The 24826-nt window shown below is 46.5% G+C and overlaps 3 protein-coding genes across 3 annotated transcripts in view; 2 read left to right on the top strand and 1 right to left on the bottom strand.

Annotated features, from left to right (window-relative positions):
• KNTC1 (kinetochore associated 1) overlaps positions 1 to 12411 on the top strand; it is a 30985-nt gene extending 18574 nt beyond the window's left edge. The window contains 24 exon segments of the mRNA XM_050318520.1: positions 623 to 739; positions 1086 to 1195; positions 1435 to 1645; positions 2324 to 2413; positions 2670 to 2710; positions 2712 to 2839; positions 3243 to 3301; positions 3447 to 3663; positions 4219 to 4292; positions 5109 to 5319; positions 5400 to 5509; positions 5871 to 5911; positions 6265 to 6343; positions 6822 to 6940; positions 7272 to 7407; positions 7701 to 7796; positions 8443 to 8499; positions 8798 to 8852; positions 8936 to 8999; positions 9945 to 10074; positions 10856 to 10945; positions 11238 to 11383; positions 11633 to 11723; positions 11976 to 12411. Coding sequence (XP_050174477.1) covers positions 623 to 739; positions 1086 to 1195; positions 1435 to 1645; positions 2324 to 2413; positions 2670 to 2710; positions 2712 to 2839; positions 3243 to 3301; positions 3447 to 3663; positions 4219 to 4292; positions 5109 to 5319; positions 5400 to 5509; positions 5871 to 5911; positions 6265 to 6343; positions 6822 to 6940; positions 7272 to 7407; positions 7701 to 7796; positions 8443 to 8499; positions 8798 to 8852; positions 8936 to 8999; positions 9945 to 10074; positions 10856 to 10945; positions 11238 to 11383; positions 11633 to 11723; positions 11976 to 12017 — 2514 coding nt within the window. The 3' untranslated portion in view covers positions 12018 to 12411.
• Positions 12412 to 13356: 945 nt separating this feature from the next.
• Positions 13357 to 16595, bottom strand: VPS29 (VPS29 retromer complex component). Its single transcript, XM_050318521.1, has 4 exons — positions 16545 to 16595; positions 14437 to 14628; positions 14005 to 14240; positions 13357 to 13705 (listed from the first exon to the last, which is right to left on the bottom strand). The coding sequence occupies exons 1-4, from the start codon at positions 16545 to 16547 to the stop codon at positions 13588 to 13590; spliced, it is 549 nt and encodes a 182-aa protein (XP_050174478.1). The 5' UTR covers positions 16548 to 16595; the 3' UTR covers positions 13357 to 13587.
• Positions 16596 to 17528: 933 nt separating this feature from the next.
• On the top strand, positions 17529 to 24668 carry RAD9B (RAD9 checkpoint clamp component B). Its single transcript, XM_050318648.1, has 12 exons — positions 17529 to 17562; positions 18529 to 18599; positions 19565 to 19711; positions 19862 to 19976; positions 20929 to 21028; positions 21135 to 21241; positions 22500 to 22606; positions 23044 to 23108; positions 23652 to 23759; positions 23890 to 23901; positions 24035 to 24248; positions 24537 to 24668. Exons 1-12 carry the CDS (start codon positions 17529 to 17531, stop codon positions 24666 to 24668), a joined length of 1212 nt encoding a protein of 403 aa, XP_050174605.1.
• The last annotated feature ends 158 nt before the right edge of the window (positions 24669 to 24826 follow it).

The raw sequence follows: 24826 nt of genomic DNA, 5'->3' as shown, positions 1-24826 counted from the left end.
GGAGTTTCTTTGTAAAAACACACCAGAACTCTGGTGTGGTGGGGGAGGGGCTGCTCATGACTGAAGGGCAGGGTGGAACAAGTTCCTCTCTGTCACAGTTGGGCACAGGCACTTGCTGTCAATACTTCACGTGATTTTTAAGCCCATTCACTGGGGTTTTCACCTCATCAGGACTCATCCCAAAGCTTGGAAACATTTACTTCAGGTCCCATCACATTTTATATCCACGTGATATTTGGGATGAGTTCTGACAGCAGTTGGCAAGAATGGAATTAATAAATGAATATATTGAAATGTAAAGGCAGGTGGGAAGTAAAGCATAAAGAAATGGGGAGGGAGAGTGATGTAAATTTGGAGAAAATATGTCCAAAAAGTACCTTTTGTATTAGATTCTACAACATCAAGAAAACATGTTGGAGAAAGTGAATTTTAAAGTAGCTTTAACCACCAGCTCAGGAGGTGGGAGAGCCCTGTCACCTTCTGTGAGGTTTGTTCTCATTTTACACAGTTGTGTGATCATCTGTGAATTGTTTGAAACTCCTTTAAGCATTTAGACCTTAGGATTCCCAATTTTCAGCTGATTTCCTGGACTTGTGTTCACTTCCCTTCTCACTCCGTTCAGGCAGTGGCTCTGGTTGGAGCACAACTCGCTGACCAATATGGGGAAACCAAAGAAAAGGAAAAATTCCAGGAGTTGGTCACTGATGCAGAATGGGGTCTCCAGCTTGGCAAATTTGGTGTAAGATTGATTTTATTTCTTTATTTGTTGGAGGGGTTTATTAACTAATCAGTTAATAATGTCAGTATAGACAGATTTCACATTCAAATGCGGGCACAGGTGGGATTTTGGTTTTAATTTCTCAATCTGCTTAAATAAACCTCCCAAACTGCAATGCAATAATTGAGGGGGTATTAAAGAGCTTTGGAGATTTGAAGTGGTGTGAACAGTCAGTAAATTCACTGCTCTTCCCTGCTCTGAAAGGGGCTGGGTGGAAACCAAAGAAAGGGTTCAGTGGGTAAGGAATTAGTCCTGATTTGTCTGAAAGGTTTTGTGAGAAGAAGATAAATTGTTCCTTTATCTCCAGATTTCTTTTGAGACTGTATTCAGACAACCACCACTGAGGAAGAAAGAACTCATCAGAATGCTGGTCCAAAACCCAGAAGTAGACACAGATCTCATCTTGAACTACTGCAGGTACTGATTCTGCTAAATTACCTGTACTCAATTATTGCTGTCCCAATAACCACGACCACTGACAGTGATTTTAGTTCCAATAAACCCTAATTAATATCATATGCAAACTGTTCTTGTTTTAAAAAAAACCCCACTATTCAGAACACACCTCCAGGTCTTGCATTACTGTATACCTGAGGAAATTCAAAGCTCAGAGAGAAAATATCCTGCTTTTTATATATTTTTATTTATTTTCCTAGCACTTTCCAGCTGGACAGTGATGCTGCCCTGCAGCTTTGCATCGAAACCCTGCTGCTCCAAAACACCAGCACGAGTCAGGGGCCAGAGGATCCTGCAGAGCACAGGGACAAACAACCTCACTGTACACTGCTGGCCAGAGCCCTGCAGATCACCCCTCTGCTCAGCAGCACCAAAGCCCTGGTCACAAACCTCACTGGCATCTTGTACCAGGTAAAAAAAATAATGATAATAATAATTAAAAAAAAAGGCAAAGCAAAAAAAAACCCACACACACATCAAAGAATCCCTGGAATCTGCACCCCAAGCGCTGCGTGTCAGCTGAATGGCAGATGGAGAATTCCTCAGGAGTTTTGGAAAGGTTATGGTTTTTCCCAAGTTTTCCTAAAGCAGGGTTAAAGTTTGGGGTTTCTGCTTCTCCATCAAAAAAAATTTACAGCAACAGATTTAATTTGCATTAAAGGCAGGTAGAGTGTTATCTCCCCACTTCCCTTAAAAAAACTACCAGGAAACAAAAAGCAAACAAAAAAGGAAAGTTCTAAGTATCAAAGTTCCACATTAAAAACAGGTGGGGAGGAAAAAAAATTATATGTTAGGGTTTGGGTTTGTATTTTGGGGAGGGTTTTTTGTGACTTTTTTGGAGGTTTTTTTTCCCCCATCACTTGTTGTTTGGTCTTTCTGCAATATCCTGATAGTTTTTTTAGGGTTCAGGGCTATGAAGTGGAAATCTTTCTGTTCCAAAGGATTGTCACGATGCTTTTATTGACACTGAAGAAACAGCACTGAGGCTACAACAGCTGGGGTGAAAATGAGAAGATCTCCTCACTTGGGTGTTTTCATGAAGACAAATCATGCAAGGCCTGATAAAATAAACCCCTTGTTTTTGAACAGCTGGATCCTTATGACTATGAAACCATCGAGATTGTGCTGAGGGTGATCCAAAACGCTGATGAGAAGAACACCAGCATCCAGCTCAGCCAGGTATGGCCCCAGTGCCACCGGCACCTTGCCAGGGCAGCTCTGCTCTGTTTATCACCTACTGATTTATTCAGCACTGCTGAAATGCAGTGAATTATTCTCTGTACACAGCTCTCCCTCAGGAAACAGAATTCAAGAAAATCATCTCAAAAAAAACCCCTCACGTATTTTACCAACTCTACCCCCAGAAATTGCCCCTGGGACTTTGATTTGTTTATTTTTCTTTTCTTTTTTTTTGGTTTTTTTTTTTTATTCCTAGGCTTTGAGCCTCCTCAAACATCTGGGATCTTATCAAAGAACTTCCCCCTGTGGAGCTGGAACACCAGTACGTTTTGGAGCAGGTGAATCCCTTGTCTCCAGCTGCTCACACCAGGCTGCCCTTCCACCTGCTGTTCTTCAGAACTGCCCAGTGCTTCTGGAACATCATATGTAGGTTCAGGGGGTTTTTATGGTTAGATATACATATATATTTATATATATTTTTATATATATATATATATAAAATTCCCTTTCTCTGCCATCTGACTGCTTTAAATTTCTACAGCAGATGTTGAATATTAAGTGTAATTGTTAATAAAGCACCTGTGCTCCCAAATTGCCACCCAGGGGAGTTAAGGTGATAGAAACAATGTAGAATTCATCCTCAAATTCTTTCTTAGGACCTCTCAAAGACCAAAGGAATCCACACATCCCACTTCCCAGCCCAGTGTGGACGATGAAGATCATTTTCCTTCTCTCCCCATTTACCAATAAACTAGAAGTGCTTCATTCCACAGAGAAAGCCGCAAGTGGACTGGGACACTTTCACAGGCAACTTCCTCCCTCCTTTCAGGTCCAGAGCTCAGTGAGGAATCTGTCCCAACCCTCCTGCTGATTGCCAAACTAATGAAGGTAAAGCGGCATCTTGAAAGAATTTATTTCAAAATCATTGTCCCCCCACCCAAAAAAGGAATCAAAAAAGGAGCTTTCATCTCTCTTTGGCACGATTTTGGCCTCACCAGGGAAGTTCTGCCAGCTCTTAATCCCATTTCCCCAGGTTTCCCTGGACAGCTTCCACATGTCTGCAGCTCGATACGTCTTCAAGAAAAACCTGAAACCCAAAATCCTGGAAATGAGGAGCAGCGGCTGCCCCTCGGTGGTGACCAAGGAAACCATCAGAACCGTGCAGACCATCCAGTCCTACCTGCTGGCCATTGCCAACCCCCAGTGGGCCGTGGCCATCGCCCTCAAGATTGCCCAGGAATTCCCAGCAGGTGAGGGAATAGGATGGGATGGGGGAGGAGCAGGAGGAGAAGAGATGAGACCAGCGTGGCACTGAACACGTGTCCAGGTGTCAAGCAGTGACCCCAGCAAGCCTGGAGATTCCAAATTCATTCATCTCCTACTCCAGTTTTCTAGCACAGTATCTCTATTAAACCCTTTTTTCTCTCTTTTTATAGAATCCCTGAATGGTTTGGGTTGGAAAGGACCTTAAAAACCATCTCCTCCCACCCCCTTCCCTAGGCAGGGACATTCCCACCAGACCAGGTTGCTCCAAGCCCTGTCCAACCTGACCTGGTTGTCCTGCCTAAAGTTTCTGCATGTTCAAACCATCTCCAGACAAATTTTCCCTCAAAAGCAAATATTTCAGCCCAATTTAAGCTGCCTTCTCTATTATCTGAACCCAAAGAGCTTCCCTAACATTGTAAACAGCTTCTAATTGGAATTCTTTGAACTAAAATGGATCTGGTGTGCACTGTGGGAAGGATTCATGAAAACTTAATTTATTTACTTCTTTTTTTTCTTTTTTTTTTTTCTCCTTGAAAAAGGTCCTGACCATATCCAGGCACTGAAATTCTGCCTCTATTTGGCTGACAAGTGGCTGAAGGACACCCCAGCTGAGGTACTGGGAGACAGGGCTGTTGGATAATTAAGTATTTATGGCAGGATTTGGATTTTTGGTGGTTGGGAGAGTGTGGTGTGTAAATTGTACCACAACCAACCCTGATATGGGAAGTACTTTTAGGGAAGTGACCCCCCCAGGAGAACTCTTTCTGTTCTAGAACATTCTGCTCCTCACAACCTTGGAGGTTGGATAAAAAAAATAGACAGTCTTAAGGAGGATTAATTTGTTCTTTCCCCTGTTTCTGTGCATTTTTCTTGTTGCAGGAGAGTGAGTTGGAATCTGTTCCAGCTGTTGGATCAATAACATGATTAATTTTACTCTGAGTTCCAAGATTCTTTAGCTCTTTGCAGTGTTCTGTATAAAGAAAGGCTGCTTTGACTCGATTTTCAAGCTCATTTTCACGTGGCTGGGAGGGAAAGGGGAAGAAGAATCTCAGCCCTGAGTACAAATATCAGCCTTTGGAGTTACTGAGACACAATGAGCTCCAAACAGTTCTCTGTACTGGGCCACATGTTCAGACAGAACTGTGACAAAATTCAGCTGTAATTCCAGAGGCCAAGAAAATTCAGCTGTAATTCCAGAGGCCAAGCTCTCAATATTAATCTTTTCCCTTCTCCGTTTTGCCTCAGAACACCCTCATTTTACACATTTATTTTACTTGGCTTTTTCACAACTCACCTTTGCCGTTTCTTCCTCCCGAGATACCTTTCCCAGCAGAGCAGAAAGCCCCGATGATTTCTCTTGTGCTTTCTTCTCTCGTGTTTTTGGGCACAAGAGGCCGTTCCTGGCACGCTGGGGGTTGTTTTCCTGCAGGATGAGGCCCGGGAGAAGGCAGAGGCGCTGCAGAAGAAGCTGAACGTGCAGTACAAACGAGCGGCGACCGAGAACGTGCTGCTAATTCACCACCTGCACTCGGGGGAGCAGCTGAAGGCTGTGGGGAAACCAGCCCAGCTGATTGTGTCCCTGTATGAACACCCCAGCATTGAGCAGAGATTCCAGAACCCCACGGGCAGGGATTATCCAGGTGAGGATCCATCAGCCGGCTGCAAAGAGGAGCTCTTTGAAGAGTGCTTGGGAATCCACTGGCTCTGCCTCTCCCTGCAGATATCCACAGGGCAGCCGAGGAGATAGCTGAGATTAACGACCTGGATATGAACAAAATTCGGGATAAACTGCTGGAGAAGTGGCTGTGTCCAAGCACACCCCCCTCAGAAGTAAGTCAGTCACCACAGGAGGTTTACAGGCCACTCACACAAAATATGGTTGTTTTTTTTTCCACAACTCAGGTTGTTTGGCAGAATTTGCCTTTAGAAGCCATGAAGCTATTTGAGATTTCAGTCCTTTTGTGACACTGCCCAGAAATGTCTCTGGGGAGACAGACTGGAAATGCTTCCCTTGCTCTCTGCACAGAGGTTAAAACCTGACTTTGGTGCTACTAAAAGGTTGTGTGTCCAGCCTAAAGCAGTTGTAAATACATCAGCCCCATTAAACAGACTGTAGGGTTGAAGCAGGGATCTGACCAAGCTATTTATCCAAACAATGCAGAAAACTCCCAACTTTCACTTCTTTTTACAGACAGCTCATGAAATCTTTGGGGAGGATGAAGAAATCCGAAGGTGAGCGAGTGTGTTGTCTCACATGGTGAATTATTTTTAACTTGCAAGCTAAAAATAGCTTTGTCAAGAACCCTTGGTGGGTTGTGTGTGATTCAGAGCTCACTGTTCTTATTTTTACCTTCTGGTGACGTCAGTTTTGAACCATCAAATACCTATTTGTGTCATGGAATGCCATTCCCAATAACTTACATCTTAAGAGTAGCTGCTTGGAGGTTTTCCCCTCCTTTCCTATATCCTTGGAATGTCATATCCCTGATCTCTGTGTGGCAGTGAATTATCTACATTTCAATGACAATGGATGCCTTGTGTTTCAGAGGCTGTGCTGGTATTAAAAGCAAACCTTGTTTTTGCAGAGTGATTTACCTGCTTCAATCCTGCCCCATGGATTACAGTTCAAGGCTGCTTTTTGCAATCACAACTTCCACCACATCTGTAAGTTGCTGAATTCTAATTTTAGCTTGATCCTCATGAAATTTTTACCTCTTATTAAGATCAAGTGCTGTCTGCTCAGCTGCACGGGCTTTCCACCTGAGGCCTTTTAATCTGCAATTTCAATAGCTGATAGATTTGTCTGAGCTCTGTGTTTCTCTCCCCCCACCAGCCTTTGGGGTAAAACTGTGGGTTTCACTGAATTTTGCTGTTGACTGTCAAAAGCAGCCCTTGAACTCTGGGTTTTCTGAACTTATTGCTGATATTATCTGAAAACATCTTCATTAACCACATCCTAGAACGTTCTTCAAGCCTGTGTAAGAATTGGCTCGCTCTGCCAATTCAAGCAGAGTGGTGACATTCTTTGAGCAGAGCCTTAACCTGCAGCTTTTCCCTCTTCCCAGCTGTATTTGTGACGCTCCATATCACAAACACTCAAATATTTTCTTTTCACTGCTGGTTTTTTTTTCCCCCCCCTCAGCCCATTGGTGTCACTCAGCTGACATTTGCTCACAGGAGCAGAGCACTGAAGTGTCTGCTCCACTTGGCAGATGCCAACACCGTGGAATCCCTCTTCAAGAAGCCCGTTGAGACAGTAAAGTAAGATCAACTTTCCCTAAAACATCCCTCAATAATAACATTTTGGTGGACAAAAATCTCCGTGCACGAATGAAATCGGAGTTGCAAGAGTTGCAGTAACTGCTTGGTCATTAGGGATGATCCACCTCATCCATCATCCAGGTGAAAGAGTTTTCCCTGAGCAATTACCAGAAAGATTTTTACTTCATTAGGATCATAATTATAAATACAGGTTACATATTAAAGCAACAGAAGGACAATCGTCAGTACTATCCCAAGGCTGAGTGCATGAATTAAAACATAATCCTGTAAACCTCATTAACTCCTGCCTTGGGGGTTACTTTTTTTCCAGGTATTATCTGAGGTGCTGCATTTACCTGGCAGAGTTTGAAATCCTGAATATTCCATACACTTACGAATCATTCCATAAGAGTCCTAAGGAGGGGATGATCAAAGGGCTGTGGAAGAACCACAGCCACGAACCCACGGTAGGATTTTTAAACCCCTGGGGAGTTTTGGAGTGATTTTTTTTGTGGATTGCCCCCTTTGTGCAGGGCTTTGCTGAACAGATGGTGCTTCTGACAGAGAAAAGCTTTACCCTTCCTCCAATCAGAAAATAAAATGAGATCACACATGGGGAGGTTTTTGGCTTTTGCTGATGTGTGCAAATTCATTTTGAAAGTGGCTTTTGAGGAGTTAAATCTCAAATGAGCCTGGCAAGCAGGGAAAGGTTTGAAGACCATGAATGTTTGTGAAAACAGCCTGTCCTTGGTCCCCTCAGGCTGTGAGATTGGTGACAGAACTCAGTTTGGACTACAAAGTGTACGACCCCCCGCTGTGGAACGGCCTCCTCCAGAAACTCCTGGCCTTCAACATGGTAAGGAATTGCTGAGCCCGGTGGGAAAAAGGCTGGGTTTATCCACTGCTTTCAGAAGAAGGGGATAAATTCATGAACCTTAAACTTACTGTGACCAGTTATTGATGATTTACACACTTACTTTGGGCTCTGAGATGCTGAGCTGGGGAAGATTTGAGGGATTTCTGGTTTAGCCTTGAATTTTGCTCTTAAATGGTTTGGATGGCAAGAGCAAGTCCTGTGGTAACAAACTGAAAATTTCCTTCATGTTATTACAATTTTATAACATAACATGCCTGTTTTGGTGTGCAAATATATACAAAAGTGTGCAGATGTATTTCCATGTGTGTGTATATACATAGACAAAAACATGGCCCCTAAAATGTATTTATAATTGCAGCAACCCTGATTGTTGTCAGTCAGGATCTCAATCACCTCTGATTGTCAACCTTTATGTAATGTTGCTACAGCCTAAGGAGGTAACAGATGTACCTGGCAATGGGGTTGATAATTTAATTTACTGAACTATAAACCAGATTTCCATATGTATCAAAGGTACCTCAAGGAACTCCAAGTGTGCATCCTACAGCCAAAACAAGCATAATGTAGATTATTGCCAAAGCTTCCAAAACACCCAAGTATTTTAAAATCAATTTTTTTTTTCCAGATTCAGTACCTAAGAAGAGTTCTGACAGCAATTGCTGGGATTCATTCCTTATGGGAGGTAAGAAAATATCCTCTGACTTCCCATCTTTTTCTTACCTGCCAGGAATTCAGTGTGTGTGTGTGAGCCATGAAAAGACCCTTTTTGAGCTACCATTTTTCTGTACAAGGCAACAAGTCAGGATATCCTGGACAGAACCACTTTGCCAGTGGTCAAACCACGGCCAGACCTGAGGAAAGAAACGTTAGGGAAGAACTCCTGCAGAGTTAGGAAAGGAAACACTGCTGAGGGGGGGTGTTTACAACACGCCGGGCACTAAATGGGTCGGGTTGTTACTTTACAACTTTGTTGCCAACAGATTCCCACCTTCCCGCGGGCCTGGCGCAGCGTGGTCCTGTCCCCCCTGCTCACAGGTAGGGCTGGCATGCTCTGTCCTGCTCCTGCTTCTCCAGTCTCCTGCTTCTGTCCTGACTTTGTCATGTTCCCTGTCCCTCAGCTGCCTGTCCACCCAGCCCCCCCCAGCTGCAGGAGTGCTGTGAGTGCTTTGGGATGCTGCTCAAGTAAGTGGACAATCCATCCCCCTGGCCAGTTTTAGTGGCAATGCCCAGCTGGGATTTCTCACCCTGGACGTGCAAAGGAGTTCTGGGTTTTGCCTCTTCTGGGAAGGACAGGATAGAAACACAGCCAGAAATTCTGCCCATGTAACTCAATAGCTGGGCTGGGGAAACTCAGCTGGGAACTGCTCTCTGAACTGGGTGTGAGAATCAGCACAGGCTGCTGAAAACCAATTGATCTGCCCAGCTGCTCCCCCAGGACTGTTCCTGTCCTGATATTTTTAAAGGACTCAGGGTCAACTCTGAAAGTCCAGTTGATGTCTCTCACCCAAAATACTGCACATTTCCTAGAACATCAACACAGAGTATAAGATAGAGAGAATTCATTTTCCTACAAAGAATAAATCTGACACAACAAAGATTTATAAGCTGCAAATCTGCAAGTGTGATTAACCTATGGTATTAATGTTCCCAAACATCCTGTGCATAAACCAGTCCTGCATTGCCTTTACAATGTGAAAAAGCACAGGAAATCATTGCTTTATTCACCACAATCCTCTGATTTGCTCAAAAGAACCAGAGCTCAGAGAGCCTGACTTGAACCAAGAGTTAATTCGGATTTAGAAATGGTTTGGGTTGGAAGGGGCCTTAAAGATCAGCTGGAAAAGGATCCTCCACTCCTGAGCACACCCATTTGAACCAAAGCTCTGCTCTGGCCGGTTGGCCAACAACTCCCCTCAAAACAGGCCCTTGGCTGTGTGAAACTGGAGTTGGGATTTTCTTCAAGCTACCAAATCCTCGTGGATTTGTGTTCAGCAGCTTGTTTGACCATTTCTAAAATTAGGAGGAGGTCAAAACATATTGCCCTGTCTGGCTTAAAATTCCCACAACACCAACCCATCCAGGCAGAGATTCCAGCTGAGAACTTCCCTCCTGATGTCCCCTCTGCAGGTGTCCTGTCCTGGCTGACCTGGATGTCCCTGGAATTGCCAAGCAATACTCCCAGCTGGACCTTCCAGCTTTAGCCTTGGGCTGCCTCTTGCTGATCCCTCAGCCTGAGAAGAGAAAGCAGCACATTCAGGTAAATATTCAATTTAGTGTCCTGCCTGTGCCAGGGAAATGCTTTTGAGCATGCAGCAACTTTTAATTCTCGGTTTATTTTAATAATTCCTGCTGGCAGCTGCTCAGCATTTCCCCCCCCAACAAAGGCTTCTGCGAGGGATCATGTGAATACTTCCTTCTCTTCTCCTCTCCTTTTCAAGCAAACCCACAGCTTCGAGTCACCCTCAGTGGCTTTGTCAGGTGACTTTTTGCCTTTTGAGAATTTGAGGATGTTTTATGGGAAAAAAAAAACACAACAGCAAATCCCAAGCCATGACAAATTGTAAGAAGGCTGAAAGCCTTCCAAGAAAGATGCTTGATCTGCACAAGTTGTGATGTAAAGGCCTTTGCCTTAAGGCCACATTCTCACCATCCACAGATCTTGACAATTCCCTTTCTCTGCTGGTTTGTTCCCATGAATTGATGCTCCCCATTGTTCTCCAGCTGAACCAGACTGGCCAGGAGCAAACTGGCACCAGGGAAGGCACCTGAAACCCTCACACCTCCAGTCCTGGCATTCAGAAAGATTTTCCCAAATCACAGCAGCAGTGCAGGACATTCACTGTGCTGCCAAACAATCTGCAACAGCTGCAGCAAAACACCCTGGGAGAGTTAAAAGCACCTCCTGGTTTGGTAATTCCATCTTTGCACCTGTAACATCAGCGTGTTCCTTGTTCCTGAATGAATCAAACGCTCAACAGGGAGAGTTTCTATTTTATCAGTCACAGAATATTAATGATTTGGAACTTCTTTTTCACCAGGGTTTCTTATCCACTTGTAACACAGAAACTGTGCTGCAGCAAATAGATGAGCACATGGCCACTGGGGAAGTTGTAGCATTTGCTTCTCAGGTAAATAAATAAATTTATCTGCCATTGACTTGGAGGCTTTTCTGACAGATAAAGTGTACCCAGAACCTTTTCCCTCTCCTGACCTTGTCCAGCCTTACCTGACATAATGCTCAAAAAATAGGAAATACTCGTAAAATGCATTTTTATTTCTGCTCTGCAGCTGAAAAAAGTAAAAACCCACAAAACCTTACCGTAGAGCCCAACAGGAAAACCCTGAGCTCTTGTCATTCAAAATACAATTTCTTACCTTTAAAATATAAATATTTTTCGTTACTAAAACTTCAATCTACAGATCAGGTCTGTGGTTTTGGACAGCATCATAAATGAGAAGCTCTATGAAAAATTCTTGCAAACCAAGTATTACCCACTGTTGAAGCAACACCTGACAAGGACTCACAGAATTAAAGAGCTGGTGGATTATTTTGCCAAAAAGAACAGGTGAGTTAAGGAAAGGTAGAACAGCTGCTGCATTACTGGAATCTCTCCTTTATTTTGTTTTCATCGAGTTCAAGCCACAGAGGATTTTTAGTACTTATCATCTAAGGATTTTTCAAGTCTTACTAACTTAAATAAATAAAAATCTCACCTGCAGATTTAAGATAAGACTTTTACAGCCATTCAAGACCAAGTAAGAGATTGTTGAGAGAGCTAAACTGGCCAAAACTGAGAACCTTTTGCCCTTTACAGCCTCGATGAAGCAACAGCCCTGATTCAAGAGTATCAAAAGAGATGTGGAAACCCCAGCCTGGCAGACATCCCACCACCTGATCTTCTGAAGGTAAAAGAAGCCACTTCTGCACCTCCTGCAGGACCTTCTCTTTTTTTTCCCTAAAGAATTTCACTCAACATTTCGCAAAAATACTTTCTAGCTGATTAATTTTAGTCAAATATATTGTATGTAATAAAAATCTGCCTTCATCAATTCAAATAATTAATTTTATCTGAACCACATTTACTTACCATTCATTCATTTACTTCCACAGCTCTTCCTAAGATTAATACCTGTTAATATTGTTCTTTTCCCTTCCAGATGTACCTGAATGGATCACAGGAGGCCTGGAACAGTCCTTGACAAGGTCTTGATTTATCCTTTCCTTTCCTCCCTCTCCTGGCAAGAGGAGATTTGTGCACTCAAAAAGAACACCAGACTAAAAAACTCAGTGCTTTTACCAAAAGCTTCCATGACCTTTCCACACTTTTTTCAGCTGTTCTAGGCTGTTTCTCCTCCATCCTGCTCATCTTCAGCACTTTAATTTCAGGAAGGATGAAAGTTTATTTCCTTTACTTCTGTGTTTCCCCACATTGCTGCTGTTGGGATCACTCTGAATTCATTCACCACCACATGACCTTGCACAACTGGGCTAAACCCTTTTATAAAACTGCCAGGGCTGTAGTTCATGTAAAATACTCTGTAGATAAACCATAAGTTTAACTATAACGAGCATAAATAAACTTCTGTATCAATATGGGCCTTACAGCATTCTATACCCCCTGTTTTTAACGATGAGTTTGTCAGTAAATTGATGTTCCAGTCACTCACCTCCCTTCAATGAGGTGTGCCGAGGTTTTCTTCCCAGCTTTGCTGTGTCTGCAGCAGGACAAAGCAGCAGGGAGGAGCTTCACTGCATGAAGTGCCAGTCAGAGGTTCCTGAGACACCTGAAATGCCTGCTCTTTGTCCAGGGAAAAGCAGGTTCATTTGGAATAGAAAGAAGTTCTTTAGTCAGCTCATGACACAGAAATAAGGGTTCTGGGCAGAGTTTCCCTTCTACCTCCTGGAAAAGCCATAATCCCAAGGCCAACATCTCAATGTTCTGCTGTGGAAAACAAAGATCCAACTGTTTTGTTGGGAAGTTACAGCAGTGGTGGGAAATGGGAGCTGTTAAATCCCTTCAGTTCCCTGCAGGCACTGGAACAGAAGAGCCCAAAGTTCCAGCTGTCTTGACCAACCCACCTTTACCTGCAGCAGCACCTGCTGCTGGGATTCCATTCCACATGGGATTCCATTCCACATGGGATTCCATTCCACATGGGATTCCATTCCACATGGGATTCCATTCCTGAGAGCCCCTGACAGGGAGCAGATGGACACACAGGAGTGGCAGACGAGAGCCCCAAATAAAGGAAAGCCTCTCTTCACTGGCTCTGGATTTAAGGAGAGGATTCATTAAAGACTCAAACTTTCTACAGTGAAATTATGAGGCTTTCAGAACGTACCAAGCCATTTTATTCCTTTCAGTAAATTGAGAGAATGAAACGTAAACTGGACTCTGAGGCAAACACAGCCTGGCCCCAGAGCCCTCACTCCCTTTCTCAAGCACCCCTGGGCAGGTGGGCACCAAACCCCAGCAGGAGGCACCTCCAGCCACCCCCAACTGCTGCCTCTTCCCCCCAGCACTGCACAGAGCTCAGCTTTTCTATGAAGTGGAGTTTATTACAACGTTAGGAACGGTATTTGGACAGTTATTTTAATGGAGTATTTTACAAATTCATCCATACAGAGAAAAGCAAACACAATGTTGGGTTAAATTCATTACATTGTTGAGCTGTTAGCAATGGGTGCAGGGCTGTAAACTAGCAATCAAGTCTTGGAACTTGCAGTTCAGAATGAGATGGTAAAAATACCAGACAAGCAAAAGCCTTTTTAAGACTTCTTGTACTCGATTCTTTCTACTTTCACATCATCTCCAATTAGCTGATAGACATATGTCACTACTGTAGAAGCCTGGATATCCATCAGCACAAATGAGGGAATGATGTTGCTGGAAAGAGAGGAAAAAAATTCATATTAATTGTGTCTCCAATCCCCTCAGCAGTGTTTTTACCAGTGCTCAGCAGAAATCGCTTAAAGGAAAATGGATGTTAATTCTGAAAGCACAGAGCATCAGATCTGAGGCTGGGAGTAGTTTACTCTCATCTGGTCAGTCCAGGAGGTTTAGGAAGCACAAGCATCAACCCTTCCTCTCCCTGACACTTAAACCACCAACATTAACCCCTCACCACGAGTTTGCAGCTCAGTTTTGCTCCCAAAAAACCCTCCCCGAGTTTTGCCCACACTCACTTCTCTAAGGCGTGGTAGGCTCCTGTAGCTGACCCGGGGTTGATATAGAACTTGTTCTCGTGTTCAAACGCCTCGAATTTGTGTGTGTGCCCTGAAATGAGGATGTCCACATCAAACTGCCTCTGCAGCAGGGCCAGGCTGGCCATGTCACCCCAGGGAATGACCTGGTGGCCGTGGATCAGCCCGATCTTGAACTGTCCCACCGTCACCACCTTCTGCTCGGGGTAGTTCAGGTTCTGGAAATAAACACCAAGCATTAGATGGACACGGTCATACCTAAAAACTGATAGCTGGATTTAAAGATTTCTATTTAAACAACAACAAGGGGAGAGTTTCTGAACTCATTTCATCACCGCTCTTGGTTGGGCGAACCCAAATGTCGCCTTTAAAAGACACACAAGACCCGTCATTCCCGAGGGAGGTCGAAGTTACCTCATCAAAGTCCCCTCGGACCACGTGGACGTCCCCAGCCAGGGTTTTGAGGTAGTCATAGGTGTCCTTGGTGCAGAGGTTCCCCGTGCACAGGATGTGTTGGATCTTGCCAGGAACCAGCAGCTTTTTGAACTTGGCAGGGAGGCTGTTGCATCTGTGGGGGATGTGGAGGTCTCCCAGCACCAGCACCAACTGCCAGGGATCACCGGGGGGAGAGAGATCATTAAACACACTAATTAAGGTAACAGTCATCAGCAAACAGCACCTCCTGCCCTTCCCAACCCGGCACTTTGATGGCAAAGCTACTAAAAAGAATGAGATGGTGATGGAATATTGCTCTGAGGGGAAACAAGAGCCCTCACTGACCCACTACCTTAAAAACAAGGCTCCAGAATTGTCTTTATTTTGGGCAAGGCACAATAACAGGACTGTGTGAGTACTTCATGTGTTTCACACCCCACCTTTCAGGAAGCACTGAACAGAATAAGGCTGAAAAATAACCACAAATTACAAGCAGGGCACTGCAGAGGAGCCAGGGCAGGTTATTGCACAGAGGGACTCTGTTACCATTTCTATATATTTCTAGGTATTTCTATTTATTCACAGTTTCAGTACAACGGATGCAGGAATAAAAATGGGATGGGGCCTTCGAAATTAAAGATTCAGGTGATGCAAAGCCACAGGCTTTAATTCTGCAACTAAAGATTTAATGCAACACAGCCACAAATGAATTCTGCAGAGATCAGCTCTATCAAGCAGGGGATGTTACGGCACTGGGAAAATGGGAATGGTGGTTTCCAGAGCCACTGTTAACTCGATAAATGGCTCTACATTAGAAATGTTTGTTAGTGAGGCAGCTCCTAAAATGACAGCCAGCAATTTGTACAGGACACAGCCCAGATATATTTATATATATAAAAATAAATATAATAAATATAAATAAAATTGTATTTTTAAATATTCTTTCCTCTATTTTTAAGCCATGCAGCTACTTTCTTGCCAACAGTCACCACAAAAGGCAGAAGGAACTTGGGTGGCTTTTTTGCTTGGTTTTGAGGGTGGGGGTTTTTTTTTCAGATTAAGAACATTTTAGTGCCAGCAAAGCCATTTTGGAGAGAAATAGTCTGAAGTATTGGTAAAGCAACACCACAGTTCTTTAATCAATAAGTGGCCAATTCAAAACCAAACCATGAGAGGAAAAATTAAAAAAAAAAAAAAAGACACATTTTTGATGGTCTTTCGAGAATTCCCAGTGAAAAATGCCCCAAGCTGGGTCCTGGGAATGGTACTGGGATGCAAGTTAAAAGTGGTTAACAACGACTTTGATATTATTATCAAGATTATTTGATTAATAAGTGGCAATGGATAAGATTGCCTCACTGATACCCGAGGGACTTAGACGTGCAATACCAGTTATTTGATGTTTAATAAAACTATCCTGCCACTCAAAACACACAACCCCAAACTGTCAGGCCCCACTTTCTCCCCCAAAAATCGCATCTGAGCTCCCATAATTAAAAAAAAAAAAAACGCTACAGTAACCAACCCAAAATGTTTAATCGTCGCAGGGATCTGCAGCATAAAACAGAGGCAGAGGGTGTCGAACCCCCTGGGGTTTAGCAGGAATTTGGGTGTGGGTCGAGCAGCAGCCCCTAATTCAGCTGCCACTGCCACGGAGGAACACGAGGGAGCCCCTAATACCGGTATTAGCAAAGCCAAGGAGGGACTTACTCTGTGCCCGGCCTGAGTGGGATGGAGGAGTTGATTGCAGACAAGGGGGGTGGAAAATATGATCAATGTTAAACGAGAGGAAGCAACAGAAGAGAAAACACAGCCACGTGAACGCGCAAATAATAATTAATGAATCGTTGATGTTATGAGAGAAGCGTTAAATTAAAATAATTTAAAAAAAAAAATTAAAAGCTATCACGGTTAAATTAATACGGATATAAACGGGGCTCCTGCAGGGACGGCCCGGGACCCGCCGCCCACCCGTTCTGCGCCAGCCCCGCGGGAGGAGGTGATCGGGGGGGTGCCCGAGAAGGGGTTCCCGGGGGGAATGCCGGGGGTTCCCGGGGTTTGGGTTCCCGGTGTGGCCCCGCTCTCACCATCGCGGCCGCTCCGCTCCGGCCCTCCCGGAACCCGCCCGGCACCGCCCCCGTACGGCGGCTGCGAGCGCCCAACACAGCGCCCAACGCGGCCGCGGGGGTGTTTCGCACGCGTGGAAAGAGCGTTCTCCACAAATCGCGTAGTTCTCTTACTGATTATTATTTTATCTTCTGTTGGTTAGTGATCCTCTCGCTCCTCACGCTGACTAGTGCCGCGCTCAGTCTTTCTCTTCTCCTGTGGGGGTCAGGGGGTTTCTGGGGTCGGTGGTCACAGATCCCCCTGCCAGAATCACTTTTTACCCACTTGGACCTGATTTCAGCCCAGTTGCTGGGTTGGGTTTATCACTTTCTTCCTTATCTAGGGGGTTCTGCCCGAGGTCGTCGTGGTCCGTAGATCCTGCATTCCTTGTGCCTGCTCTCAGTGGTACAAAGTGGTTCATCCTTCTCCCCTCACTTTGTTAACCTTGCCCAGGTCTGAGGTCACTGGAACACGTCCAGTCCTAAACCTTAACAAGGCAATTCTACCCACAAGTCATTTATCGTCCTAACACCTGGACATCACTTAGAGCTTGTTGGCTGCTGTTTCACCGATTAAACCTCCCTTCTTGTCAATTAGGCTTGAAAGTTACAAAGATCAAACATCGTAGAACGTCCTTACTGAAGAAAAACTTCATATATTCCACATTTTGCAAGGCTGGTGTGGCCTCCCCTCGGGTTCTGGGGGCCAGTTTTGGGCACCACAACATAAAAAACGCCGCCAGAGCTCAAGGAGCGTTTGGACAACGCTCTGAGGGACAGGGCGGGATCGTTGGGGTGTCCTGAGCAGGGCCAGGGGTCGCATCGATGATCTTTGTTGTCTCTTCCCGCTCAGGACATTCCATAATTCCCTCATTCCCTCATTCCCACATCCGGGGTTCTCCCGCCGGCCCCGCCCCAGCGCCCTTTCCCGCCCTGGGCCGTGAGGGGAGCGAGGGGGGGGTGACCATGAAGTGCGTGATTGGGGGGGCGCAGCTCCGAGGTACCGGGGAGCCCGGGACACGCAAATCCCCCGGGATCTGTGCGGGAAACAGGGAGCCCGGGACACGCAAATCCCCCGGGATCTGTGCGGGAAACAGGGAGCCCGGGACACGCAAATCCCCCGGGATCTGTGCGGGAAACAGGGAGCCCGGGATCGGGGCCGCGGCACCGCCGGCAGCGGGCGCTGCCCTCAGGAGCGGCCCCGAGGGCGCTGAGGCGGGAGCGGGACACGAGCCCTGGAGCTGAGGGGGGAATTCGCTTCCTCCTCATCCCGCGGGACACGGGAGATCGTGGGGAATGTGCGGCCTCTGGAAATGGTTCAGATTAGGGAGCAGAGCGCTGGATTTGGGGACTCCCAGGTGGAGGAGCCATGGCTTGGCTGTCTCCCTGTGCTCTTCCAGAGGCACAGTCCGCTTCTGGATATCTCCCTGTGCTCTTCCAGAGGCACAGTCCGCTTCTGGATATCTCCCTGTGCACTTCCAGAGGCACAACCTGTGCAAAACTCTGTGCAAAAACTCCGTGCAAAAACTCCATCTGTGCCAAACTCTGCTCTGCCCCTGCCAGAGGCAAATTCCAGGCCCCTGTGCCGGGTTCTTCCCTGTTTCTTAGGGTTCCATCTCCACAGATATCCCCACTGCTCAACGGCTTCCCAAACTTCCCGTCTACCAACTGCAATTTCCAAGGGGTGTTTTGTCTGACAGAATGAATTTATGGTGACACCAAGCCCTGGGTGCTGCAAAGGGACGGATGACACTGAGGTGCCTCATCAGAGGTAGCTTCCAAAACATCGAGGGGTTTGTGCCAATTAAAAAAGAAAAAAAAAAAAGTAACATTTTCCCCCATCAGTTTTCTTTCAAACGTGTAGGGAATTTGTAATGCTGCCTCATAAATTATTCTGGGGGAAATGCAGTACAACGTTTTTATTTGAATTTAGGATGCCTGTCGCGCTGTTTTCTTTCCCTGGCAGTGTTTGGAAGAGCAATCCATGCCATAGCACGTGTCAGTGATGAATTTTGGTTTGACCCCGTGGAAAAAGGCGTAAGTGAATTTGATTTATTCTAAGTTAAAAATGTTCCTTGGAGGCCCAACATTTACGTTGCTGGACATTGTGTTGTTTTCCTCAAGGTGCCCTTCTGTCTGAGTTACACTCTCTCCCAGCTTCCTCCACTTTCAATATGGACAAAAGCCCTATTTTCTGTAATTGCAATTATGCACATTCCAGCATGGAAGATTCCTTCCTAATCTGCCTTGATATCCTTTGATTTTCTTGTGGCCCAAGCTGAGGCTTGTCCAGGACATCCAGATTAATGCCAAGGGGTTCATTTGTGCTGTCGCAGGTCACAAGGTTTGTGTTTTGTACCCCACAGAAGCTGCCTCTAAACAACATGTTTTGTACTGCCCTGACTCAACAGGAAGGACACATCCATTAACGCCTCTGATTAACCAAATGCAATTTCCAGCAGAATTAGGCTTTTCTCTAGAGGTTTCTTAGCTAAAAGTGACCAACTCTCCTTTCACTCACTGGAAAATCACAAGTGGAGATAATTCCATGTTATACCTGAAGAGTTCCTGAGGTGTGAGTGGTGCCTTTTGCTCATTTGGATGGATCATGTACAGGAGGGTTGTTTCAGAATAAACTCGGGGCCTTCAAATGCCTCAAACACAAGCTGAGCTCTGGGTGTTTGGGTCACTCACCCTTCAGAGCCACTTAAACACCCACAGATTGAAATCCCATCCCATTATTACACCCCTGACTTCTGGTTGGTACTAATGAAGGTGGGAAGTTGGAACATAATCGTGTTCCTAACAAATCTGTGTTTATTTTGAGATGAACCTCTCAGGGTTTTCTGGTGGTCCTGAAGCCCAGAGGAGGCTCTTTGTAAGGTTCCATATTAAATAGCTTTGAGTCAATACATTATTTCCCTTCTGCCTCATCAAAGGTTGGATTTGGTGGTCTCTGGAGGTCTTTTCCAACCTTGGTGATCCTGTGATTCCATTTCCAGCTTGCCTTAAGGTCGGTGAATTCCTCGAGGTCAGCCTATGCCTGTGTGTTCTTCTCCTCCGTGTTTTTCCAGCAGTACTGCTGGGCAGCCGTGTCCGAGCCCTGTCACAAGGAGAAGTCGTCCCTGCCCTGTAAACTGAGAGTTAAGGTACAGCTCAGTGGGGTGTTCCAGCATTCCCAGCTGGAATTCCAGAGGGAGGAGCAGGAGCTCCAGATAAACCCCACGAAAACGGGGATACTGCGAAGGTGCTTGGTGAGCAACCTCTGCACGGATTGATTGGATTTCTGTCTTTCCCAGGCAGTTCTCCCTGTGTTTAGATGTGCCAACGTGCTGGGGAGGAATGTAGAGAAGTGCAGCATCTCTGCCAGCCCCAGGGATCATCACATCACCTTCCAGCTGCTCTGCAGACACGGTGGGTGACACGGGGAGTGGCTTCCCAGGGACAGCAGCAGTTTAGAACCACGGGGCAGCACGATATTTAATGTAGTTACTGACTGAACTCTGCTGATGGAACAGTTTGCCAAACACTTCCAGCCTCTTCACACCCCAATTTATGTTTGTCACGTTAATATTTATCATGTATCACTTTTAAAGTCAAGTTACAACAGGCTTTATCAATGACAACATTTTGAATTAGTCTGCATTGAATTCTGAGGGGAAAAAGCACATTGTGGGAAGGGAGGGAAATCCTGCTCTGGCAGGTGTTTGAACTCCAGGATTTACTGAGTCTTCCCACTGCTAACACAGTCCTCCAGCACAGGAGCAGGACTTGGAATGTTCATCAGCATCAGCCTTTGCAAAACTCACGAAGAAGCCTCTCCTGCCAACCCAGAGCTGTGCTGTGTCACAGGCAGTGCTTCATGTTATTAGAAATCTACCTTGTATTGCTAATACCGGGGTAATACATTGAATTAGATCTCCAGACAGCTCAGCTCTCTTTAGCCCAGCCTTGCCCAGAAGCACACAGAGCTCTGCAGGGTTTGCCTTTTGTGTTCCACCCCCATTTGTGTGATTTTACCAGTTCTATTTAGGTCAGCTTTATTTATTTTGTTTATTTATTTATTTACCAGTTTTCTTTATTTTAGTTATTTATTTTACTGAGGCCTTTTCCCCTCTGCGTTTGTTGCACTTTTTGCTGTTCATTTATTTCTTGTGGAGTCTTAAAACACTCAGGTGTTGGATGGGCACAACTTACAGGCTGGAGGAAATCTTGGCTGGCAGGTGAATTCCATTTGCTATTTATTTCCACATAGCTGAGCAAGTCACTTGGTGACTTTCTCTACTGAACAATTAACACTTTAAAAAAAAATAATAATCAAGATTACAGAGCAGCACTGATTTGTGTTCATTCCCTCCATATTTAGGGGTTGTAAAAACCTATAACCTGACCTTTCAAGAATGTGATCCCTTGCAGGCCGTTTTTGCAAAGCACATGTGCCCAAACATCCTGAAAGTCCACTCCAGGTAACAACTGCAGAACCATCTGCTGAGCTTTACCCTCTGATGGCAGTAACAAATGCCAGGCAGTCACTTGTGCCAGGTTATCCCAACGCTGGGTGCTGTTTCACAGGCTGCTGGCTGATGTGATGATTCACTTCCCCACCAGCCAAGAGGAAATAACCTTATCTGTTACTCCACTGAAAGTCTCTTTCAAGAGTTACACCGAGGAAGACACTGGTAAGGAAATTCAGGATATATCAACCCATAGCCTGGATTTTCAGCACAGGTGAACTGAAGGAATAAGAGCTGTCAGAAGTGGGGAATGACATTTTTCAGAGAGGGACCACGTACAGGGAGATTTTAAGTCATGCTGCCACCCTCTGGTTTGAATATATTTTCAGAAAGCGAGTTTTTAATAACAATTTCTGGGTGTCAGTGGCAGATATCAGGCTGAGCAGCCAACTGAAAGAGGTAATTACTGTGCTGCAAGAGCAGGAGCTGCCAGGGAACAGGGGCTGGTCTGGGGGCTTAAAAAGAGCTGTTTAAACCTGAACACCACAATTAGAGAACTGATCTCATTAGAGGGTGTGTTTTAGGCTGAGGACAGTGCAGGGGGTCAGCTGGGCTCACGCTGTCACTGCCACGGTCACATCTGCAGGAGGTGGAGAACAATCTGCAGATTCCTGGGGCGTGACTCCAATTAATTTCAAAGATCTCATTGCGTTTTTGAAGGGGAGGTCCTTGGATATCGCGTAATAAAGGGGTTCTCTTCATACTTGTTAGGACCAGAGCTGAGGACAATGACCCGGGAATAGTCTGGGAATAGCCCGTAACCAGCCCGGCCTTCCCGAGGAGCAGCTGCGGGTGCTTGTGCTGCTCGAGCCGCTCTGGAATTGTTCGGGGTGTCTCAGACTGTTCCACAGCAGGAAAGCACCTCTCACCTTCTCTTCACACACAATTAACAGCCCCGGACTAATCAGCCGGTAATGACCAACGGAATACCTGCAAGTGAAGAGCCGATTTCCTGTTGCCACTCCCGTGCCAGGAAAAGATTGGGATTTAAAACAAAGAGCCCCAGTCCCCCCTCTTTGTGCTCTGATGATTGTCAGCAAGTTTGATTAATCAGTTTAAGTCAGGCAGCATTTTGGGCTTCCCACCCGGGCAACAATAGACAGCTGGGAATATCATTTGTGAGGGATGGAGCAGATGGGCAAGAACAGCAGCAGGTGCTGGGTTAGATCACACAGCAGAGCATGCAATGGGTGCTGTTAAAATCCCTTTAAATCTACACAAGGCGCTGGAAATGAATGGAGGATTCAATTTTACTTAATGGTGAAATAAATTTAGAGAAGCTAAGTGTTTATTACTGTTGATCACTGTGAAAACACGATTATTCAAACAGTGCTGATGTAAAAGCCTGGGGGTTGTAACCATAGTCTTGTGGAGTTCAAACTTCACTCCTGTGCGTCCCTGACATTGTTGTTATCCCAAACAGACTTTTCCAGGACGGTGGTTACTGAGATTCACCTCAGCCCAGAGGAATTTGACTACTTTCAAATTGGAGTAGATTCTGAAGTGACATTTTGCCTTAAGGAGTTGAGGGTAAAGTAAGAATTGTCTGGAAAATAAACCATTTCCCATCACTTTGCCTGCCTGGACCAGGACACTGCAGGATGGGCCTATGGAATGTGTGTCCCACCAGCCCCCCTGACAGCAGCAGGATTTCACCAGCCAAGGATTAGCTGTAAAACCAGGATCCTCAGGGCACTGCAGAGCCCTCAGAGCAGCCTCTGGAGGGCAAACAAAGCATTTCTGAAGCCAAACTGTGGTTTCTGTGCTGGGCAGACACAGCTGCCCTGGAGAGTTCTCCATGCAGAGCCTCCTCTGGCGAAGCCCTGGCAGGGCAGGCAAGAAATTATTCTGGAAGCAGCAGAATTTTACCCTTTCTGCCAGTAACCAACAGCTAGGGTAAACTTACATACTGATATTCATCCTGTGGGTTTAAACCAGCACTTAACCCCCCCCTCCTTCTCTTCCAGGGCCTGCTGGCGTTTTCCGAAGCCACCGGAGTTCCTGTGTCCATCCACTTCGACAGATGTGGGAAGTAGGTGCTGGGACAGCCGTGGGGGGAGCCCTGCAGTTACAGGAGGGCTGTGTGTGCAGCCCCTCAGGAACACTGACCTGCAGCCACAGAGCACGTGTTCAGCCCATCCCAAAAGCCATTTATTTGGGACCTGTGATCCAGAGCAAGGAGTTTGTAATTCCACAGAAAGCTCCTCCCAGGCACTGCCAGGGCAGCCTGGCTGACTCTGAGTTACCTGGAGTTCCTGGACAGTGGAAACCCCCAGTCTAATGCAGGCAATGAGTTAATTGGCAGTTAAAGAAACAACCCAGTTTCTGAATAATCGTAACAATTGCACATTCAGGACTCTCATTTGCTTTGACACTGTGTAGCATTCGCCCCTTGGGGCATTAGACCTGCAATAGGAGGACCCCTCTCCTTCCTGGGCAGCAAACACAGGGGATTTCCAGCTGTCCAGAGGAGGCTCTTTGTAATCCTCCTGTGGAACCCCACGAGCCGTGGCCGTGACTGCCCCCACGGTGTGTGCAGTTCCACGGGCTGTGCAGTCTCCGTGTTTGTGTTTAGGCCCATTGCCTTCAGCGTGGAGGACGTGCTGCTGGAGGGCAGCTTCATCCTGGCCACCCTGTGCGAGGCTCAGAAGGAGGAACATTCCCAGGAGCTCTGCTGCCCACGGTAAGGGCAGGAGAACCTCGAGTGTTCCCAGGGAAACCGTGAGCCAGGAACGTCTCAGCAGCACACACAGCAATCAAAGGGCTGCAAGAGGGAACGCTGCATAGGAACTCTGCTTTCCCCATCTCCACAGGGTTTGGGGGCAGCAGGAGGGTTGGGAAGGTACTTGCTGAGAATCTCCTCCCAAGCCATAATCTTTTCATGAGGAGAAAATCGGGGTGTTCTGAGGAGAACGCACAAAGCCAGTGACTAAACCTGCCCTCCTGTGCCCGATGCAGCTCAGAGGCACCCCCTGACAAACCCTCTGGGGAGGAGCCCAACAGCACAGACACTGCCAGACATCCCCCGCGGGATGGGAGCGCTGCCACCAACCCTGCGGCTGAAGGAGAGGTGAAAAGCGATCCCAGAGCCACGGGGAGCGACGTCACAGGAAGAGCAGGAACAGCCACGGCCCGGGCAGCAGGAGAGGCCACGGAGGCTCCTGATCAGAAGGTGAGGGGACTCCCCGTGCCGTGAGCAGGGGAGGCACAGCTGGGGTTGAGCTGAGCACCCCGTGCACAGGGTGTGTCCCACCGTGCTGGGCTCCCATTCCGCATCCTGGTGTCCCATGGGATCAGCAGAGCCAGCACTGTGGTGTTCAACACTGGCAACGCTCCAGGGGCAGGCGGGAGTTTCCCTGGGAAACGCCGCAGACTGAAAGGGGCAAAAGCCTCTCAAATAATTAACACCCCAATTCTGTACCCCGTGGCTCCTTACCTGTGCAAATACTGCCTTTTCCAGTTCCACTCCTTGTTCTTTGGAGCTGTTTCCCACAAGGAGAAGGACGCCAGGGGTCACAGCTTGCAGAGCCTGGCGACAGCCAGCGACACGGAGGAGGAGCTGGGCCCTGTGCAGAGCTCCCCGCTGCTGTAGGGCTCGAGGGCTCCGGGCCCCAGGACAGGACCGGGCTCTGCCTGGGAGGGCAGGGCAGGCCCAAACTCAGGGCCTGAGCTGGGACCCGGCAGCACAGAATGTTCCAGAACTGCTGCTGCTCTTGCACTGGTCCAGGTTTAGGCCACGACTGACCCAGC

The sequence above is a fragment of the Myiozetetes cayanensis genome, unplaced genomic scaffold, assembly GCF_022539395.1.
Source record: "Myiozetetes cayanensis isolate MyiCay16 unplaced genomic scaffold, myiCay2020 scf21, whole genome shotgun sequence".
Lineage (NCBI taxonomy): Eukaryota > Metazoa > Chordata > Aves > Passeriformes > Tyrannidae > Myiozetetes > Myiozetetes cayanensis.
This window is presented reverse-complemented; position numbering and strand designations above follow the sequence as displayed.

Excerpts from the sequence above, each read along its gene's own strand:
- VPS29 (XM_050318521.1), bottom strand. Across the intron at positions 14,241-14,436 it reads TCCGAGGGGACTTTGATGAG|AACCTGAACTACCCCGAGCA; the intron begins GTAACTTCGACC and ends GTTTATTTCCAG. Across the intron at positions 13,706-14,004 it reads GCCTACCACGCCTTAGAGAA|CAACATCATTCCCTCATTTG; the intron begins GTGAGTGTGGGC and ends CTCTCTTTCCAG.
- RAD9B (XM_050318648.1), top strand. The coding sequence starts at position 17,529 with ATGAAGTGCGTGATTGGGGGGGCGCAGCTCCGAG. Across the intron at positions 19,977-20,928 it reads CCAGCTGCTCTGCAGACACG|GGGTTGTAAAAACCTATAAC; the intron begins GTGGGTGACACG and ends CTCCATATTTAG. Across the intron at positions 21,029-21,134 it reads ATCCTGAAAGTCCACTCCAG|GCTGCTGGCTGATGTGATGA; the intron begins GTAACAACTGCA and ends GCTGTTTCACAG.